This window comes from Zingiber officinale, chromosome 9B (genome assembly GCF_018446385.1).
Source record: "Zingiber officinale cultivar Zhangliang chromosome 9B, Zo_v1.1, whole genome shotgun sequence".
Taxonomy (NCBI): Eukaryota; Viridiplantae; Streptophyta; class Magnoliopsida; order Zingiberales; family Zingiberaceae; genus Zingiber; species Zingiber officinale.
The window spans coordinates 14790282-14813163 of NC_056003.1; the positions used below are offsets into that span (position 1 = coordinate 14790282).

General features: G+C 40.7%; 1 protein-coding gene across 1 annotated transcript; it reads right to left on the reverse strand.

The window, feature by feature from the left end:
- Positions 1 to 299: 299 nt before the first annotated feature.
- On the reverse strand, positions 300 to 3136 carry LOC122025566 (tubulin alpha-3 chain-like). The gene is made up of 5 exons (XM_042584396.1): positions 2937 to 3136; positions 2060 to 2274; positions 1773 to 1972; positions 828 to 1336; positions 300 to 748 (listed from the first exon to the last, which is right to left on the reverse strand). Exons 1-5 carry the CDS (start codon positions 3047 to 3049, stop codon positions 439 to 441), a joined length of 1347 nt encoding a protein of 448 aa, XP_042440330.1. The 5' UTR covers positions 3050 to 3136; the 3' UTR covers positions 300 to 438.
- Positions 3137 to 22882: the final 19746 nt, after the last annotated feature.

Below are 22882 nucleotides of genomic sequence, written 5' to 3' on the forward strand. Positions count from 1 at the left end.
GAACACCCTAAAGCTCGGCTCGACTTGTTTACAACCCTATCTCCATCAAGAGGCTCACTCAGAATCAGCCAAGAAGAATGCAACACAGTCGGCACACGGGCCTACAGCAAGCACACAACAAACATGAATTGAGGAGCCCCTAAAAGTACACACACCATCGCCTTGATGTTCAACAGATTACTGCAGATCGTTGGGTTCCACTGATGGCTGGCGATCGAGTTCCTTTAGGCGATCCTGTCACGAATGCCAACATATACAAATCTCACATAGTTACAAAATAGTAATAGCAACAACATTCATAATTCAAATTCCATAGCTGAGCCACTGAATAGAGTAAAGAGAAGACAGGCAATCCCGACACAGAACATAGCTAGGAGATAGGCAACAACGCATAACATCAAAACACCACGAAGCAACAACAACCACAAACAGTTATATTTAGTAGTCTTCAGGCTCTTCGTCCTCTGGTCCCTCAGCTCCAACCTCCTCGTAGTCCTTCTCAAGGGCAGCCAGGTCCTCGCGAGCCTCTGAGAACTCGCCTTCTTCCATCCCTTCACCAACGTACCAGTGCACGAAAGCCCGCTTCGCATACATTAGGTCGAACTTAAGATCAATCCGACTGAACACCTCTGCGACAGCAGTGTTGTTGCTGATCATGCATACTGCACGCTGCACCTTGGCCAAGTCACCTCCGGGGACGACAGATGGCGGCTGGTAGTTTATACCGCACTTGAAACCAGTAGGGCACCTGGAAGAAATGTAAATTTTGGTCAGCTCCAAGAAGGTGAGAGCAAATACATCATCTTGATAATGGAATGGAAGATTACCAGTCGACAAACTGCACAGTTCTCTTGGTTTTAATAGTAGCGACAGCAGCATTGACATCCTTGGGTACGACATCACCACGGTACATCAGACAACAAGCCATGTATTTCCCATGCCTTGGGTCACATTTTGCCATCATGCTTGATGGCTCAAATACTGCATTTGTGATTTCAGGGACAGAAAGTTGTTCATGGTAAGCTTTCTCAGCAGAAATAACAGGTGCGTATGAGGAGAGCATGAAATGGATTCTAGGATACGGCACAAGGTTGGTCTGGAACTCCGTAATATCCACGTTGATAGCTCCATCAAACCTCAGGGATGTGGTTAAAGATGATATGATCTGAGATATCAACCGGTTCAGGTTGGTATAAGTGGGCCTTTCAATGTCGAGAGACCGCCTACAAATATCGTAAATGGCCTCATTGTCCAAAAGAACTGCAACATCTGTGTGTTCCAGCAATGAATGAGTGGAAAGAACACTATTGTATGGCTCCACAACTGCAGTAGAAACCTACAATATGGAACATAGGTGACCAATTCAACAACTATAAAGACTATGTAAATTGAAAAAATACAAGTCAATCTCAATGAAAGCAAAACATATCCATGTGAACTTTTGTGCAAGGTTCCAATACATAATAAGCTAAAGCCACATCATGACATGCAAATAGGATCATTTGGACATAGTAGCATACAATCATTTATTTTTTAAAGAAAAAAAATCATCTTCTATTTTAGGTTCTTATCTAAGATAAGAATCTGCATTATCAAATAAGGATAAAATAGTTCCTGAAAGATTCAAGCTTATATTGATAATCCCAGAAAACAAGAATCCTTCAAGATCAATACAATTCACAGCATAAGCAACTGAGAAAAGCAACATATTAATCTGCAACCAAGCAATTCACTGGAAACTAGAAGCAAATTAGTTACACAGCTTGTGGTACCTGAGGAGAAGGATATATAGTGAAGCCAAGCTTTGACTTCTTCCCATAATCCACAGACAAACGTTCTAGGAGCAAGGAACCCAGCCCAGATCCAGTGCCACCACCAACAGCATTAAAAACCAAGAAACCTTGCAGGCCGGTGCAATTGTCTGCTAGTTTCCTAACTCGATCGAGACAAAGATCAACAATCTCCTTGCCAACTGCCGCACAGGAGCACAAACAAAGATTGTAATCCAAATTTAAACCAGAACAAAAAAACCATCACTATTAGGAAATCCAAATTTTACCCGTGTAGTGACCACGAGCAAAGTTGTTTGCTGCATCCTCCTTCCCGGAGATTAGCTGCTCCGGGTGGAAGAGCTGACGGTAGGCGCCGATTCTCACTTCATCTATGACAGTGGGCTCGAGATCCACAAAGATGGCCCTTGGGACATGCTTGCCGGCACTGGTCTCACTGAAGAAGGTGTTGAAAGCATCTTGTGCAACTCCCACCGAAGTATCACTACGGAAATAGATCTCGAGTCAGTGAGACTATAAGCATATCATAGATCACAACAGTGAGATCAAAGACCATGTAGAATTAACCATTGAAGCTAGATCCCAAATTTACAAGGCCGTGCTCATTGAATTAACGATGATAAACCCTAAATCCAGAGATCTATTGTGGCAAATAATAGATCTCTGGATTTAATGTCTGATCACTCAATGAAAGATCAGAATCAACTCAGTTGTTAAATTCACTCGAAAATACACTGTTTACAGCATCGATATTACCAATCTCGGAAAATTCATCCTTTTAATTTTCTCTGTTGCCATAAACGAACACCATAAGCAAATCCAAGCCGAACAATCAACAAGTCATGACGAAATTACGAGAAAAACTTTGTTTTCATTTGATGACGCCAGAAGCAGTGCTGGGAAAAAAAAGTTTCCAAACAAGAAATCAAGGAAAATAGCAAAAGGAGCGAACTGCCAATCATTATCTTCGACACAGTTGCAAATCAAAATAACTACGAAAAAGCGAATCATGAAGGTTGAAGAATTGCAACGACAGATCACTTTTAAAAAATAAACAATAGGGGAACAATAAAAGAGGAACATGCTGCTAGGGTTCCCGTCCTCCCGATCGGAAGCAATATGCGAAACAAGGGATGGAACACGAACCTGGGCATGATGCCATCGGGCTTGATGCCGTGTTCGAGGCAGTAGAGTTCCCAGCAAGCGTTGCCGACCTGGATCCCAGCCTGCCCGATGTGAATGCTTATGATCTCCCTCATCTTCTTCCTCCTCTCTGATCTACACGATACAACCAGGTCGCTCGCTTGCAAAGGCGGAGCTTTTCCCGTTGGATTGGGGAGGAAGGAGACGAGATAAATAATAAAGCGGGAGAGAGGATGAGACGGCGATGTCTGCTGCTCTGGCACGCACTGGCCGGCGAAGCGGGTCCCACCGTTTGGACGGTTGTCAGTATCCGAAGGAGACTTGCCACCCAATCTGCTGTTTACTTGGAAGGATAGATTACTAAAGGTACAGATTAATTATACGGGAGTAAATATATTTTTTATTATTTATTAGATTTGAAATTAATGAAAGAATAATTTATAACTCAGTAAATTTAATATCTCTCATAAATATTATTTAGTGTAGTAAATTTAGAATGTTTAATAAAATAAAATATACATCCAGATCGCAGTTACCTCTCCTAAAACGGTCCACCCTGGAAACACACTGTCGAATGTGGTGGCGTTAAAAGTCAATGAACATGGCCCACCTTGCTGAGTTGCCTGGGGATGTTTGGTGGGCCAGTTTAGGGATGGCAATTCCACCCGAACCCGATGGAGGATCTGACATCCGACCTGAATGGAGAAGGGTATGGAGAGACTATCAATACCCGATACCCGACCCGAATACCCGATTAAATAATATATATACATATATTAAAGAAAATTTTCTTTTTCTAAAATCAATTTATTATTTTTTGTTGATATTAGTAGGCCTATATAGATGTTTAATCTATTTTTTTAATTATATATATATTTTTTAATAGGATATTAATTTTAATATGTTTTTGTTGAATGATAATAGCTCGATAGAAAGAAGAAAAATTACACGTATAGAATATATCCGGTCCTTTAATAGGTATGGGTATACCTATTGGATATCCTATACCCGATGGGTATGAATACGAAGGATATAGAATTCGATCCGAATCCGACCCATTGCCATCCCTAGGTCAGTCGCTCAGCTGTTCATCTCAAACAAGATAGAGATGATGTTCCATCGGCACCTGCCACAATGATTGCAAGTATTACTTGTTTTTTTAAGAAAATTTTTATAACTGATCTTTTAAAATATCTAAATTTTAACATCATTAAAATGACAATTTATTTATTTATTAAATAAATGAATATGTTCTTTTTATTTACATTTTACTCATTCTGGTTTTTATTTCTTTTTCATCCATCTTTTCTCATTTACTCCTTATTTATTAGAGATGCAATGACATATTTAGGTGGCTTTTAAACAAATGATAAAAATAATCATAGGTATGATTTTAATAGAAAGATAGAATAGAAATGAGAATAAAAATTAGAATGAAATTCACCTATTTAAATAAGCGTGGATGATTTTCATAAATCTAAAAATTATTTTTAAATTATCATTTTCAAATTCACAATCCAAACGTTATTTTTTATTAAATTTATCAACTAAACACTCCCTTAAATCTATATTCAAATTCTCCATGTTACTGATTGGTTCCCGGAAAGAAATAGAAATAGAAATAGAAATAGAAATGATAGAAGTGGTGAATAGAAATAGAAGGATTTTATTTTTCCTATTTTACTAAGTAATGACCTATTTTTATATTGGGAGATTGAATCTATGGAATTTCTTTGGTCTCTTGCGGTTGACAAGAGGATGGTGAATTGTCTGAAATTAAAAATAAACCTTCTCAACTTTTTAAACTAAATTAAGACACACTTGTTTAATAATAAACTAATTAACAAAAAAGGAAGAGGCAGATCTTTTTTACTTGGTTTACAATAAGAGAATTGTTAATTCAAGACAAATGAAACTCATTAAAATCTCCTTTGAGCGGAATAGCATCTTACTGTTGGTGCAACCTTAGGTCAAGGTTGACCTAAGTGACCCGACTCGAGTTGACATGACTCGAGGTATATTTTGATGTTTGACAAGAATAGAGAAGTTGTATTTTGATGTTTGACAAGAATAGGAACTTGGGGGATTGTGGGTGCAACCTTTGGTCAAGGTTGATCTGGTTGACCCGACTTGAGTTGACCTGACACGGGAAAAGTCCAAGTATGGAGACTTGGCACGGAAAAGTCCAAGCAGGGAGCTTGGCACGGGGAAAAGTCCAAGTATGGAAGCTTGGCATGGGAGGTCGGAGAGGGCTCGGTAGCTCGTTCTCTGGACTGGATGGAGTCAGAGAGGGCTCGGTAGCTCGTTCTCCGGACTAGGTCAGAGAGGGCTCGGTAGCTCGTTCTCTGGACTAGACGAAGTCGGAGAGGGCTCGGCAGCTCGTTCTCCGGACTAGGTCAGAGAGGGCTCGGTAGCTCGTTCTCCGGACTAGGTCAGAGAGGGCTCGGTAGCTCGTTCTCTGGACTAGACGAAGTCGGAGAGGGCTCGGCAGCTCGTTCTCCGGACTAGGCCGAAGAGGGCTGGTAGCTCGTTCTCCGGACTAGACGAAGTCGGAGAGGGCTCGGCTGCTCGTTCTCCGGACTAGGAGAGGGCTCGGTAGCTCGTTCTCTGGACCGGACGAAGTCGGAGAGGGCTCGGCAGCTCGTTCTCCGGACTAGGTCAGAGAGGGCTCGGTAGCTCGTTCTCTGGACCGGACGAAGTCGGAGAGGGCTCGGCAGCTCGTTCTCCAGACTAGGTCAGAGAGGGCTCGGTTGCTCGTTTTCTGACCCGGACGATGGAGTCGGAGAGGGCTCGGTAGCTCGTTCTCCGGACTAGGTCAGAGAGGGCTTGGTAGCTCGTTCTCTAGACTAGAAAGGCTTTAAGTTTTAGGGCTGGGAAGCTCTAAAACCAACAGAGGCATTGGATCTGTCTGTTGACCGATCCAGTGATACTTTGGCTGTCTGGATCAGTCTGTCGACCGATCCAGTGATACCTTAGTTGTCTGATCGGTCTCGTGACCGATCAGTAACCACACAGTAGCTCTCTGTGGGTTATCTGATCGATCTGGTGACCGATCAGTAAGAAGGCGATATGATTCAAACCTATAGGCTGATCGGTCTGTGGACCGATCCACCTATAGGCTGATCGGTCCACAGACCGATCAGGGATCGCAACCAACTCTCTATGAGAGTTGGGATCGGTCTGGGGACCGATCAGCGTAGGGCCTGATCGGTCCCCTGACCGATCAGATCCACCCTGGACCGATCAGGGTGGAGCCTGATCGGTCCAGGCCTAGCCGTTGAGTCACAAAGGCTAGATTTCTGCTTCCTCTTTGTCTTCTTCGCAGGTTCAGGATATAAATCGAGGTTGAGGGCCTCTACAGCGCTGAGGATCTTTTTTTTTTCTTACTCTTCTTGCTCCTGGGATCTGAGCTTTGTTGAGCTCTCCACTGTTGAAGCTTCGTGTGAGCTTCCCTCGGCTGGTTTCCAACTGAACAGTTGCTGCTGTGGTTGGCATCCGTGAAGTTGCTGCTTCATCAACAGTCTACGAGAAGGCAAGCAAACTAGTGTTTTACATTCATATTGTTCTTGACTTCTTGCTGTATTTCTTGTACTCTGATCTTGCTGTTGCAAGAGAGATTGTGGCGAGGTTTCTCCACCCAGAAGGAGTTTTTATTAGCCGATTTTCCGGGGTCTCATCCACCGACGGATTGATAGGATTCATCCACCTTACGGACACGCCGAGGAGTAGGAGTATCATCTCCGAACCTCGTTATATCGTCGCGTTTGAGGTTTGATATTCTCCTGTTTCATTTCTATCTTTTATTTCCGCTGCACTAACTTAAATTGTAGGAAGAAACATGATTTTGGGGTCAGCTATTCACACCCCCCCCTCTCTAGCCGCATCCGAAGGTCCTAACAAGTGGTATCAGAGCGAGGTCGCTCTTCGTCGGATTAACACCCGGGGGAGCACGAGCTAGAGAATGGATCAACTTGGAGAAGACGTCACGATTCCACCCTTCTACGATCGCGACGACTTCGCGTTTTGGAAGGTAAGAATGAAGTATTTTCTTATGACTAACCTAATAAATTGGAATTGTGTACAAGTAGGTTTTATTCCTCCGGTGGATAAAGAAGGAGAACCTCTCGAGAAGAAGAAGTGGACGAAGGAACAAATCCACCAATCCATAATCAACGACGAGGTAACGAAAATCTTTGAATTTTGATTACCTAATGATATCTTGTGTAAGATAGGTAGATACAACAATGCCAAGGAGTTGTGGAACAACTTGGCTAAGTTCCATGAGGAGAGCTCCAATTCAAGTCATGAAGAGGAGTCAAGTGAGCCAAGTAGCTCACATCATGGAGGTATGGAATTAGAAGTTGAGGGCTACTCAACATCTAAGGAAGAAGAGGAGGAGAGTTCTTCTTCAAGATTGGAGCAAGAAGAAGAAGCCTCTACCTCCGGAAGGGATGAAGGAGAGAGCTTATATCCATCCTCAACCCTAGGTAACTCAAGCAACTTAATTTCAAGTAAATTACATATAATGTGCTTTGAGTGTAGGGAATATGGGCATTACAAAAGTAAATGTCCAAAGATGATTAGGAAGACTCCACCGGCACCAAAAGTCAAGGAAGCCGGAGTCCCGATACGCAAGGGCAAGGAGCACGTGGTGTGCTTCCAATGCAAGCAAAGGGGACATTATAGGAGTCAATATCCAAGGGGGAGGCAACCTCACAAGGACAAGAGACCAAGCACATCTATGGGGGGAGCTAAGGCAAACCCTAAGGTATCCTTTAAGGCACATTCTTGCAATTCTAATAAGACACATGCCAGTAGTTTTATTGCAATTGTCAATAATGATAAGCATGATAACCATAGAAAACGATACATGTGCTTAGGTGCCAAACATGTTAGCCTAGATAAGGACAATGCTAGAAATGCCAACCCTAGAGTTAACTCATCTAAGGTTAAGGAAAACCTAGATAGGAATCCCAAAACAACTAGACATATGCTTAGGAATACCTCAAAGAAAAATGGAAAATTAAACCTTGAGGTATTAAAGAAGGAAAATCAAGTCTTGAGGTCAAAACTTGACACTTTAGAAAAGGCTCTTAAGAATTTGGAGAAGTCAACTCTAGGGTCTAAGGGTCAAAAATCAAAGTCCAAGGACATGAGAGGTTTGGGTCACAAACCTAAGTCTCAAGTAGTCAAGCCCGCTTATCATAATGTTCCATTCGATTATGGAACAAGACCTAGGGCTAGGAAGACCATCACCAAGGTCACAAGGGGAGTCACCCCTAGAGTTGATCTTGATGAATCCTAAATGACCAAGGCTTCAAAGCCTAGGAGGGTCATTAGGAGGGTTGCTAGGGAAGTCATCCCCAGTGAATATTTAGTGAACCCAATGAGCTCAAATATGTATTGGGTTCCTAGGAGCGTGATTCCTTCACGCTAGATGGTTTAGGGTGTGCCAACCTTAATTGGATAGGTAGTTAACCTACTCATGGCAAAAGGTGGCATTTTAAGAATTTTCAAGGTGTAATCAAGCCTTGAAAATGAAATTAAAAATTATTCCTAAGGTGATTAGGATGTGCCAACCACATTTGAGGAGTTTTCTAGGGTCAATCTAATTGGCACATAGTGATCTAAAAATCTTTAGTATATGATTTTAGATCTATTACACTTAGGAATATAGAATTCATGGTAAAATGACCAAAATTATCAAAAATGGCAACTAAGGCTAGAATTAGGTATTTTCTATACCTTTATATGTTATTTGCCATACATTGTTTGTCATATGTCATGTCATGACATCATATTTAACTTATTATCATTTGAAATGTCATGATAATACTTAGGTTAGTTATATGTCATGCCTTATTTAAGTTTCATTCTTTATGCCATGACATCATGACATTGGCACATATTTCCACTTATGATATTATTTTATGTCATGTCATCATCTCTTGCATTTATGATCAATTAAATTGATTTAAGGATAAAAACATAATTTGACATGGAGATCTAATTGTTGTTTAGAAAATGCATGAGAACTTAGCTTAAGATGACCTAAACTCATATCTCACATCAAAATTGACTTGGATGTGTTTGATACACCTTAAATGTGTGTGAGATATTAGGATGATGAGTTAGGATTAAGGTGCATAGTTCTTGTACCTATATGAGCCTAATTCGAAATTGAGGATCATAGGGAAAACTTGTGTACAAGTCATGTACATTTAGCCCTAAGATTGTGGTCCTAAATTGAATGGTTTAAAATCATTTCAAAATTGATTTGAAAAACCTTGATGAAGCTTTTCTAGTGATAGCATTCATCATTGAGCAAGTTGATACAAAGATGGATTAACCTTGAGCTATTTCAAAGTCTTTCGAACTTTGTATCAAGATTTAAAAATGGAAGTTATTTTCATAGAAAACTATTTTTCCATAATAATATATGTTATGAAGAATGTATCCTCAAAATTTTACAATTTTTGGAATTTTCTGTGATTTTTTAGGGGTTTCTGAATTTCGGGAGAAAAATCAGAAATCCTTATCAGAGAGTTGTGGACCGATCGGTCCAGGGAAGTCTGGATCGGTCACTGCACCGATCCAGGGAAGTGTGGATCGGTCTGGTGACCGATCCAGTGGAGTCCTGATCGGTCTGGTGACCGATTAGAGCGTACCAAAATGCTGATTTTCGACTGTTGTCTGAAATTTCAGCTGTGGAAGTTGGTGTTTTAGATTTCTAAAGGGTTGAAACTCTCCAAGACATTGTTGGTGCAATGGTCAAGGAGGAGTTGACCTTTAGGGGGAGTTTTACCTATTGGTCAAGGGGGAGTTGACTTTTAGGGGGAGTTTTTACTCGTCAAGATTTCTGAGGATGAGTGATATGGGATTATCACTAAGTTGATTGTTGATTTTAGTATCAAGGGGGAAATTAAGGGTTTCAATGAAAGGTATGGGACTTTCATTAGGAAGAAACTCTTGACCTTAATTCACTCTTTTTGATGTGTGTCAAAAAGGGGGAGAATGTCCAGAGAATGTTCAAGGAAGAACATTGGAATTTGAGGAGAATGTTCGAGGAAGAACATTGGAGAACTATTGGAAAACCTAAGTTAGGTTATCTTGTTAACCTAACTTGATTATGGTTTTTGTCAAACATCAAAAAGGGGGAGATTGTTGGTGCAACCTTAGGTCAAGGTTGACCTGGGTGACCCGACTCGAGTTGACCTGACTCGAGGTATATTTTGATGTTTGACAAGAATAGAGAAGTTGTATTTTGATGTTTGACAAGAATAGGAACTTGGGGGATTGTGGGTGCAACCTTTGGTCAAGGTTGATCTAGTTGACCCGACTTGAGTTGACCTGACATGGAAAAAGTCCAAGTATGGAGACTTGGCACGGAAAAGTCCAAGCAGGGAGCTTGGCACGGGAAAAAGTCCAAGTATGGAAGCTTGGCATGGGAGGTCGGAGAGAGCTCGGTAGCTCGTTCTCTGTACTGGATGGAGTCAGAGAGGGCTCGGTAGCTCGTTCTCTGAACAGGATGGAGTCGGAGAGGGCTCGGTAGCTCGTTCTCCGGACTAGGTCAGAGCGGGCTCGGTAGCTCATTCTCTGGACTGGACGAAGTCGGAGAGGGCTCGGCAGCTCATTCTCCGGACTAGGTCAGAGAGGGCTCGGTAGCTCGTTCTCTGGACCGGACGAAGTCGGAGAGGGCTCGGCAGCTCGTTCTCCGGACTAGGTCAGAGAGGGCTCGGTAGCTCGTTCTCTGACCCGGACGATGGAGTCGGAGAGGGCTCGGTAACTCGTTCTCCGGACTAGGTCACAGAGGGCTCGGTAGCTCGTTCTCTAGACTAGAAAGGCTTTAAGGTTTAGGGCTGGGAAGCTCTAATACCAACAAAGGCATTGGATCGGTCTGTTGACCGATCTAGCGATACTTTGGCTGTCTGGATCGGTCTGTTGACCGATCCAGTGATACCTTAGTTGTCTGATCGGTCTCGTGATCGATCAATAACCACACAGTAGCTCTCTGTGGGTTATCTGATCGGTCTGGTGACCGATCAGTAAGAAGGCGATATGATTCAGACCTATAGGCTGATCGGTCTGTGGACCGATCCACCTATAGGCTGATCGGTCCACAGACCGATCAGGGATCGCAACCAACTCTCTATGAGAGTTGGGATCGGTCTGGGGACCGATCAGATCCGCCCTGGACCGATCAGATCCGCCCTGGACCGATCAGGGTGGAGCCTGATCGGTCCAGGCCTAGCCGTTGAGTCACAACGGCTAGATTTCTGCTTCCTCTTTGTCTTCTTCGCAGGTTCAGGATATAAATCGAGGTTGAGGGCCTCTACAGCGCTGAGGATATTTTTTTTCTTACTCTTCTTGCTCCTGCGATTTGAGCTTTGTTGAGCTCTCCACTATTGAAGCTTCGTGTGAGCTTCCCTCGGCTGGTTTCCAACTGAACAGTTGCTGCTGTGGTTGGCATCCGTGAAGTTGCTGCTTCATCAACAGTCTACGAGAAGGCAAGCAAACTAGTGTTTTACATTCATATTGTTCTTGACTTCTTGCTGTATTTCTTGTACTCTGATCTTGCTGTTGCAAGAGAGATTGTGGCGAGGTTTCTCCACCCAGAAGGAGTTTTTATTAGCCGGTTTTCCGGGGTCTCATCCACCGACGGATTGATAGGATTCGTCCACCTTACGGACACGCCGAGGAGTAGGAGTATCATCTCCGAACCTCGTTATATCGTCGCGTTTGAGGTTTGATATTCTCCTGTTTCGTTTCTATCTTTTATTTCCGCTGCGCTAACTTAAATTGTAGGAAGAAACGTGATTTTGGGGTCGGCTATTCACACCCCCCCTCTCTAGCCGCATCCTAAGGTCCTAACAAACAACATTAACAGCTCACAAACAAAGTAGTAGAACAGAAAGAGAATTCGTTTACAAGTGTTGTTGTGAAATACTGAGACCGGAGCTGTAATTTTAGCCTGCTTCAGGCGCCTAGAAGGTTTTCGGACGCCTGAGTGTGGATAAAATTTTATACACATCACAACGGATAGCAACAGCTCGATCTGGATAAAACCTCTCTAATCCGAGCGCCTGGAATAGCTCCAGGCACTCGAACCCTTGTTGACTTTTATACGTAGCGTCGTCGAGTCGAGACGCCCCCGGACTGCCCCGAGGGTTCGAGCGCCTAGACCATGTCTAGGCACTCGAACCGTCAAGTATAATTTTTCAATTAAAAAAATATACAAAAATCAAGATGTACCCTCCCCCTAGACTTAACTAATAATTCTTCCCCTTTGATCATATTAAAAGTAGGGGTATGCTATGAAAATAACTTGAAGTAAATTTAAAACAGAGTCTACGGGATAAAAATATAGTGACTATCATCCAGAAAAATCATGAACTTTAAATTTTGAAAATCTAAATTTTTACAATTTATAAACCATTTTAGAAAATAATTTTAAAAAATATTTTTAATAGTGGGAAAATTTTGAAAATTTTTTATAACGGTTAAACAGACATATCCAAAGAGATAAAATTTTTACAAAAAATTGGAATTAATTTAAATAGTAATAAATTCTTTTCTACATAAAGACATATTTTCTTAAAAAATACTTAAAATAGTTTCTAAACTAAAAAAATTGTGAAATTTTTCTTGAGAAGGTAATAAAGCAAGTATTTTCATTAAAAAAATGAATGTTTAAAAATTCAATCTTCAAGAATTTTTAATATTAAAAATTAGTATTTGAATAAATAATTCACAGAAAATTCAATAACAGTTAAAAAAAACTCAAAAAATACTTTTTTGGATATAGAATATAACAAAGTTTGATAGAAAAATAAATTTTACAAAAAATATTATTGTAAAATATTTTTAAATTAAAAAAATATAATTTTTATAAAAAAAATCATAAGAATTAATATAGCGATCAAAAAATGTTGAAATCTTTCCTACAGTTAAGAAATGAAATTCTATTTTTCAAAAAAATTAATATCTAATTAATTTTGAATATAAATTATATGAAAAAAAAATTTAGATAATTCTAAGCAAACAACAAAAATTAAATCAATTTAAAAGTACGATATGTATAAAAATTTAATTTAAGCCCGATTTTGAAACCTAATATAGGTTCCTTTCTACTAGGTTAGTCAAAAACTTTCTAGAATATATTTACGTGATAATTTTCTAATTTATCCTAATAATATCTAAAATGTCAATTTAGTCCATTATAATTTTTAACTTGTTAAACATGTGAGCATGCAAAATTCTTTAAATTTTTATTTTCTTTCAATTTTTTATTTTTTATTTTTATTTTGTCGAGATCTTCTAATCGATAAGATGTTGCTAAGGTTAATTTTAACTTCTCATTTTCTTTTTAAAATTTTTCATTTTCTATTTTTAATTTTCAAGCATTTCTATACAACATTTTTATAAATTTGTATAACTGGTCGGAGGTAGGGACTATACCTGACTTACCTTATTGATTTCATTATCTGAAGTTCCCCCTGTAGTGTTGCTTCCTTCTGACATTGCTCCTCATTTATCAATTCTCTCAATGCTCATTTCGGATGAGCTTGCTTCGTTTTCTTCTTCTTGGTGACTTGCCATTAGCGCAAGTTCGGTGTGGGCTTCGATCTCCAACTCTAATGACATTTCGTCCCACGTCGCCTTTAGATTTCTATGCTTTGTCTGAGTCAGCTTCTTGTCCTTCTCCTTGTTCTTTAATTTTGGATAATTGTCTTTGATGTATCCTTCTTCATTGCATTAATAACATCTTACTTTTCTTCTCCTTTTCTTGCCCTACACTTGATTGAAGTTATTAGCTTTAAAATTTTTTTTGAACTTCCTTACCAGAAATGTCATTTTGTCATCGTCAAGGGATGTCTCAGAATCTAGTTTGTCCATTTTTGCCTTTAAGGCAATGTTGTACTTTGACTCATTTAGATCTGCATATCTTGACTTATGAATTTCAAAAGTAGAGAGCAATTCTTCTAAATTGCTTACCTCTAAGTCCCTAGAGATGAAATATGCATCTACTAGGGTTGTCCATTCAGGAGTCCTAGGAAAAGCGTTAAGCGCGTACCTTAGTGAATCTTTGTTGGTAACCTTTTCTCCAAGATTCGTGAGTCTGATGACGAGTTCTTTGATTCTCGAGTAGAGGTGTGTGATGGTTTCACCTTCTTCTAACCGGAGGTTACTGATCTAGTTCTGGAGTAGGTCTTGTCTCGCGAGTTTTGCCTCTAAGGTCCCTTCATGTAGTTCCAGGAATTTATCCCAGAGCTCTTTGATTGACTCGTAGGCTATGATCTAGTTGACTTCTTATAGTGGTAAAATGCTCAGCAGATGGAATTCTGCCTTACCATTTGCCACAAAGTCGACTTGCTCTTTTTTCGTCCATTGATGTTCTTCTTTGTCGTTCCCTTACTGATCCTTCAGTGCTACAAAATCATACTTCATTATTATTAATAATTCAAAGTCAGTTTTGAAGAATACCTTTATTTTCTTTTTCCAAATCGCTAACTCCCCCTTGTACTTAGGCAGATAGATGTTTGGTCCGACCATCTTCTTTTGTGCTTCGATTGGTGGTTAGTCCTTCTGAAGCGGTTGGGTTTTGATACCACTTGTTGGTCCCTTACGACTGACAAGAGGGGGGTGAATTGTCTAAAATTAAAAATAAACCTTTCTCCACTTTTTAAACTAAATTAAGGCACACTTGTTTGATGTCGACCTTTTTGCATGTCACGAGGCACCCCAAATTGATAAAGATTGGAACTCAATTAACTAAAGAAAACTCGTGTAGTATGGAGTCCCAAGTCGTATTTTTCCTAGGATAACTAGTAGATGTGTGTGAATTCTAGAATTAGTTCCAATCAAAATCTAATTTCAACTAGGTCAAGAATAGTATCAAAGAAAGAATCTCTCATCTAAACATGATTCATTTCCTTTTAACCAAATGAGCCTCAATTAAATTCAAGATCTAATGCATCATTTAATTACATGAATCAATTTCTATCTCCACCATTCACAACCATGGTAACAATTACATTCAAAATCTCATCACAATTGTAAGAACTGAAAATAACAATCATTCTCCATCTCAATGACCAATAAACTCGAAAGCTCAAACACTCTCATAGGAACCGAATTAACATCTAAGACATGATCACAATCCAATTCATCAATTAAATTCAAACTTCCATTCACAATATTATTGAACAGAGGTAAACCTTCAAACCCTCAAGTTGAGCATTCATTAATTAAACATCATCATAGCAACAATAGATTCAATGTACATGACAAAATTAGCTAACTAAATACCCTAAACTAAACAACTAATGTAATCACAACTTCTAATTCAAACACAAACTGATTTTCATACTAATCCAATAGTTAAGCAAAATTCAAATTGTAGGAATCCAAGAACATCAAGTAACAAAATTGAGATTGCAGAGGAAAATTCAAAATTGGAATTGAATATGAAAACTGAAACAAAGCAGAAATTGCAAAGAATGAAATCAGATAATAGATCTGAGCAAGTTTCAAGAACTAATAAAGAACAAATTAAAAGAAAATAAAACCTAAACATTCCTCAAACTCCAAATCCAAGACCAAATCCCTTCTCATCGCTGATCTGCGAAGGAGCCTCAGAGAACACCCTTCTGGCTCGCAACAGCTTCCTCTGAAGTCTTCAGCCAGTAAATAAGGACCTCCAAGCCGCAGAGAACGCCATTCTGGCTGGTGATCCTGTCGCGTGAAGAATAGAGGATGGAAGTGGCGCTCGAAACTAGAATTGACTGATCAATCCGATTTCAAAAGCTCCGAGCTGATGTGGAAGCGGAATGATTGCGAAAGCTTCAGGAAAACTCCAATTGACCTTCGTAAACGCTAGAAAGCCTCAGATCTAGAGAACACCCATGAATCTGAGGGGGAAACGGATCGCGGAAGAATGTTGTCGCGAATCTAGAGAATGCCCATGGATCGCGATATGAACTTCATTCGCTGATTACTGAGAGACCACGAATTCGCTGTTGAAGAAAGAATCGAAATCTGGATCTGGAGATGGTGAATGGGAGCTTCAGTCGTCGCACGAAGAAGACGAAGGAATAGTGCTGTGTCGCGAGGAACCGAGCTCTAGTTCACTGTAGCTTCTCGCAGCCTTTTAAATCTCCTCAGATTTGATCGGACGGCTGGGATGCTTCGGAGCTAAATCAACGGTGAAAGATAGCCTAAAATCCGATCCAACAGTACTGATCTTCATCTATGGTCCAGATCTGCTCCTCATTAGGTCGGATGGACCAGATGCTTGACGGATGACTCATATCTCTCCAATCTTGAATGAACGGCTACGGTTGTTCTGGAGCTTGATCGCCTCAGTTCTCCCTAGATTTGATCGCAAATGTGGTATGATCTGATCGGGTTCATGACCCTTTTGATGCCTACAAAATCATAATCAAATATTAGCATCAAATACCATGAAAATAAGGCTAATTTGCAATTAAGTTCAAAATCAAATGTAATTACAAAATGTAATGTAAACATGAGTTTAAGCTATGAATAGCCCATCAAAAATATGCATTATGAATCAAAATAATATAGCAAAATCATGGTTATCAAATCCCCCACACTTAATCTTGGGCAGACGTACAAGTCAAGAAAACTAAAAATCATCTCCACAATAATCCCCTAGCAATACCTAGAAGATGGTAAAAGGTAATTAACTAAGGTCATCTTAAAGATCACAAACAATCATGAATACAATCCAAACAATAAACAGTAGGTATAGTAGTTTCAATCCAATTGAAAAATTAAGCAAGTTGCAATCTCACAAGAGATTTATCTATTCTAGCTCTCACACTCAAAATTGCATATATGTGGAGCTCACTCAATGTCACTCACAACATTTTACTACCATAAGCTTGCTTATTTTCTAATTCTCCACCACTATAAACATAGCATACATGAATCAAAAGGATTTTATCAACAAAGATTGAAATGGAGTCAACAAGAATAATGAAAATGGATAAAATAGGCAAAAGAAAAGAATTTAATGGAGAAAATGAGAAGATAAGAGTATTGGAGGAATCTACTTGATGAGTTGACCATTTTGATGTGAAAAGAGACGAATACCATTTGTCATTACTACTTCAAAGTATCAAGCTAACATCTCCTTCAATTTGATGGCAAACATAGAATCTTGATACTCTATCTCCACCTTTGATACATCTTGATTTGCCACTGTTTTTCCTAGTTTCCCACTTAAATTTCAACATTTGAAGACTAAAATAATCTCAATCAACTTATAAAGAGGGAGAATTCCCTCCCCCACACTTAAAATCTTGGTCGTCTCGGTCAAAACAACTCATTATGCTACACACTGCTAGCCACTGTTTTTTTTTCTTCCTTCTCAGAATTTACCTTTTCTTTCTTTCTCTGTTTCTGATTCTTCATATTCCCAGCATTAAATTCAAAAACAGCAAAACTGTAAAACTACATCAAATTCATAAAGTTTTCAGCATTTTTATCACTATTTAATATATAGATCTCTGAATTCCCGCACTTCTTCAAGTTAATTTCAAATGACAGCACAGATATAACACTTACTGTGATAAAAAAAACTAAATCTTCTTAAAAGCACATATCCAAAACTCCTCAGTTAAGCATTGAATTCAGAAAATCAGCTTAAATTCCTGTTCCATATCATTATTGTCCAGATTTTGTATCAGTACAGAATTTTGATGCACACGTTTTCACATAATGCTGTCTTGACTACTCCTTTTCAGATACTGAATTGCCACATTAGCTTAAACATTAAAGATACAACCTTCCTTAGTTGTTTAACAGCTATGCACTTCCAGAATTCAAAATTTAACTTTGATGTAGTTGACACAATCTAATTCTAAGTACGGAAATAAGGCTCAGCAGAAAACCTTTCCTGCAATCTCAACATTAGAAACTCAAATCCCAATTTCTGAATTCTGGGAATCAAAAATTCAGTTCCCAACAACAAGTTTCAATTCTTGGACTGAACAGCTTTAAACCCATCCTTAGTTCCTCTTTTCAATAATCAGTTGTTCTGCATCATACAAGACTTAACTTGAGCTTCTCAACTTTTCACCAACTAAAAAGATGTATAAAATATTTAGCACATGATAACAAAGCATTGAATTTAAAAACTCAAAAGGTTTCTGAAATCACACTCCCTGGCTTAAATTTCAGAATCTGTACAAGGTGATAATTCAGCTTGTATCATGGAGATTTTAACATAACAACAACTTCCATTCATCATTGCAAGTTCTTCACTGCTGAATAATCCAACAGTTCCTTCCCTTGTGTTTTTTCAATAGATTGCTCTTTTGATCTCTTTAGTTTTGGCAGCTAGCACTCTTTTCAGCTTCGCTTGAGGACTGCAATCAGAATTGAAGTTCAGTTTAGCAGGATTCAGAATTAAATTCCAGAACTATAGACTCAGTTCCCAAATTCAGAAAATGATTTCAACAGGCTGCAGCCTCAAAGTTTTGCACACAAAAGCTTGCTCCTAACCAGCAATTAGGTTGAACATATCCACTTCTTTAACTGACAGTTCAATCAGTAACAGAATTAGCAATTGAGGTTCCTGACAATTTTCTTTTTATAAACGTTTCTTACTTCTTGATAATTTCTCCTTTCATAGGATAAAGTTCAAATTTCGTCAAAGATAAGGACTATACTGTTCGGGATCAGAAATGGCACATTGGAGGCGCCTTCAAGGCCTTTAAAGGTGCATTCCATGCTCAATAAAGGGAGTGCTCGCCCAAACCATGAGACTGTTAGACCTCGTGGTTAGTTTTGATGTGATCAACCAAGTTGGTTAGGTCCTGCTTTGTGTTTGATCCCTGTGTCTGAGTGTGCAAGAGCTTAGGAGCGCAGGAAGTCAAGCGGAAGACGCAGCTAGCGAGAAGGACGACACGGGAAGGGAGCTGACGGGCTTGATGCGTCTGAAGGATGAGAGAGCCGCGGAAGAGTACACCGGTGGGCGAGAAGAATGTGCGCGGCGTTCGAGAGACGTTAAGCCGGGTCGGAAGACTGCTCGAGGAGAAGGCCAAAAACTGGATTTGGGCGAGCCCTATTTCGGTTGGCCGGAATCACCCAAAAGGACGGAACTTCGGAAGTTGAAGCAAAGAAGAAAACGAGTTGGAAAGGCAGCTCAAGGCGCCTTCATCTGGTCAAAATGACCGTTTGCGCTGCGGGAGGCACCTTGGACCTCTATTGGAGGTGCCTTGGACCTCTGAGATAGAATTTCCAAAGGCTATATAAAGGCTCCTGGAGCTAGGAATTATTCATCAATTGTTCTTTCAACTCTGTAGTTATTCCTAACAACTTGTCTGAGCTTTCCATTGTGTAAAAGGTTTCTCCGCCTTCAGAGAAGGAGATCTTTTCATAGTGCCTTTCTTCTGCCTTGGATTAACAACCATCTTGGTTGTAACCAAGTAAATCACTGAGTCTGTTTCTTTGTTTATTTTACTGTTGCTTATTATTTTGAGTTGAAAGTCTTAAGGAGGGTTTTTTTTTTGAAGCAATTCACCCCCCCTCTTGCCGGCCTCCACTGCACCCACAATTGGTATCAGACCCAAACCGCCTCAGAAGGACTAACCATCGACTGAAGCACGAAGATCAAGAAGATGGCCGAAACAAGCATTCATCCCCCGAAGTTCGACGAAGACTTTGCGACGTGGAAACGCCGGATGGGGGTATTTTTTAAAACCAACTTCGATATTTTACTAACTATGAAATATGGTTTTGAAGTTCCGAAAGACAAAGAAGAGCATCAGTGGAGCAAGAAGGAGCAAGCCAATTTTGTCGCCAACAGAAAGGCAGAGTTCCACCTGCTTAGCGTGCTGCCACCACAAGAGGTAAGTCGGATCGAAAGCTGCGACTCCGCAAAAGACCTCTAGGAAAAATTCCTGGAGCTTCACGAAGGTACATCCGAAGCGAAGCTTGGAAGACGCGATATCCTCCGAACTCAACTTACGAACATCCGGATGAACCAAGGCGAGAAGGTAGCGCAACTCCAAGCAAGGATTAAGGAGCTAATAACTCAACTAAGCAACCTTGGAGAAGAAGTAACGAACTGAGACTCGATCTAGTACGCGCTCAACGCCTTCCCCAGAACTCTAAAATGGGCGTTCTTAGTAGATGCATATTACATCTCTAAGGACTTCGAGGTAAGTACCTTAGAAAATTTATTTTCAACTTTTGAACTTCACGAATCTCGGATTGCAGAGCCCAATGAAGTGAAGAAAACAAGTCAGAACATTGCCTTAAAGGTAAGAACAAACGATTCTGACTCCGAATTCTCGATCGACCAATCAGAAGTGGCACTACTGGTAAAGCGTTTCAATAAGTTGCATATTACATCTCTAAGGACTTCGAGGTAAGTACCTTAGAAAATTTATTTTCAACTTTTGAACTTCACGAATCTCGGATTGCAGAGCCCAATGAAGTGAAGAAAACAAGTCAGAACATTGCCTTAAAGGCAAGAACAAACGATTCTGACTCCGAATTCTCGATCGACCAATCAGAAGCGGCACTACTGGTAAAGCGTTTCAATAAGTTTTTTTAATTCTAATAAATTTAGATCGCAGACAAAGAGGCATGAGCGAAAGAGAAGAATGATTCGTTGCTACAACTGCAACGAAGAAGGGCACATCAAAGATGACTGCTCAAAATTGAAGAAAAAGGGAAGAGTAAAGGAAAAGCGACAATCTTCCTCCAAACAGAAGAACCTGAAGGCCACTTGGTCAGATTCGTCTTCTTCCGAATCAGACGTCGAAGCCTTCTCGGGGTTAGCGCTAATGGCTAACCATCAGCTGGAAGAAGAGTCAAGCTCAGAGATGAGCATAGATGAAGGGGGAGGAACATCAGAAGAAGAAAGCTGCAATGAAGGGGGAGCATCACTAAGTCAGGTAAATAAGATACGTAATCTAACCCCGACTCAGTCCTTTCAATTTATTAAGTCTCTTTCTAAAGATTTATTCAAATTAGAAAAAGAGAATGCTGACTTAAATAGAATTTTAGATAAATTAAAATAAGAAAATTATAATTTAAAATTAGAAATTGAAAATTTGAAAACTGATGCATGTTTTAAAACAAATGTTTCAAAAGTCAAAACTTAGGATTTATGGAAAATTAAACTGTATGTTAAACATCATAAATGTCAACTTAGGAAAATACCCAAGAATTATATACCCCCTAAGTTTCTTATTAATCCAGTAGGAAGGAACCTCTATTGGGTTCCAAAAGCTTTATTAGACTAAGTTTCCTTTATTATTAAAGCTTCCAGCAAGAAAATTAAATGTTAAAATTTCTCTATAAGACTTTGTCTAAGGAAGTGATTGTTGCTCCAATAACCAAGAAGGTCTAGTGCCTCGCCACGACCTGGAAGCTGGAATATTGAAATAAAATGTTTAATTAACTTTCTGAAAAAGCATTAAACAAGAATTAAATAATGCTTTGAAAGTTTTTCAAATATTGTCTGATCCTGTCCGAATCGCTGAACCAAAGGACGCTGGGCACGCGGCACGGTCCTAGTCGATGGGGTGAATCTCCGGCTGGTCGAACGAAGCTCCGGCGATCCTGCACGAAAGTCTAGCCGGGAAGGGGTTCCCGGCTACGACCCTCCGACGCTCAAGTCAGGTAAATGGTGGAGAAAGTTGCTGCCAAAGTTGTATTACGCGTACCTTTGGCGAAGTAATAGCCTCTTTATATAGGACGGAGAAGGAACCGATGCACGCCCGCCGAGGTGCGTACGTGTCAGCAACCCATACCACGGTATGCACTTGTCAGAGAGCTTACCTGACACCATGCTGCCACAGTCCGAGCATGTTCTTTGATGGGACGGCAGGGCCACCCGTTGTCAGACTAGAAGTATGGCATAGCCATACGACTTGACGGCTGTCAGAAGATGTCCCCGTCTTTTACCCACCGTCTGACTGGGGTGTTCGGCCCGCCGGGCGGACGATGAACGTCGTCCGGACGGCCTTGATTCTTTGTACCGTCCGGGCGGCACCTCCTTCCGCTCGGTCATTACGTACTGCTTTATTTGAGCGTCGGAACCCTGGTCCCTGCCAGGGTGCCTTTTACTATCAAATTTCCCTTTCTTCTGAGTCCGGTCGGCTCGCCCTTTTCCGGCGAGCCACTGGACCCTTTGACCTCCTCTCAGCGTTGACTCCTTCTTATGGGGTTCCAGATTTTTACCGCCGGATCACTTGCCTTCCTCTCGAGTCTAGTAGAAGGAGGCAAAGCCCGACTGACTGGACTGCCGATCTGTCGAACAATGATCATTGCCTTAGGCCGCTCGGCCAGGCATAAAGATGCTCATCCGTGCGGCGATATCTGTCTGTCCGGCGATACTTTGTCCATGCCGTGTACTTTCTGGGAATCGATGTCCGATGTTCTCCCACACTACCCATCACGTGCTCTGCGCAAGGTAAGGGGAGCTCATTAAATGCGGCTAGTAACCGGCTGACGCGTGGCGACCGTGCATTTGTCAGAGCATGGCGGTTGCGTCACTTCCGATGGGACAGCCGTCGTTTGAAACGGACGATCCGATGACAACCTCGATATCGACGACCTGGATCGGACGGTGGAGATCGTTTCCGGGCGGCGATATAAGATCCTTCACTTCGTTTCCGCCGCATTTCATCTTCTTCGTTTCCAGACTCCTATCATTCCCCCTCTCGCCGGCGACCTTGTTCTCAGACTTTCCGACGATCACACGGCTTCTTCCGGTCATCTTCCTCGCTTGTAAGAGCCTTTTTCTCGCTTCAGACGCATTCCTCTTTCTGTTAATCATCCTTTTCAGCCGATTTTCTTCCATTGCTTGAACCATCCTCTTCTATCCTGCGTTCTGGCCTTTCGATCATGACCAGTACCTCGCAGCCGACCGGCGGTGCTCCGGGTCTTTGGTACTTGAATATGGA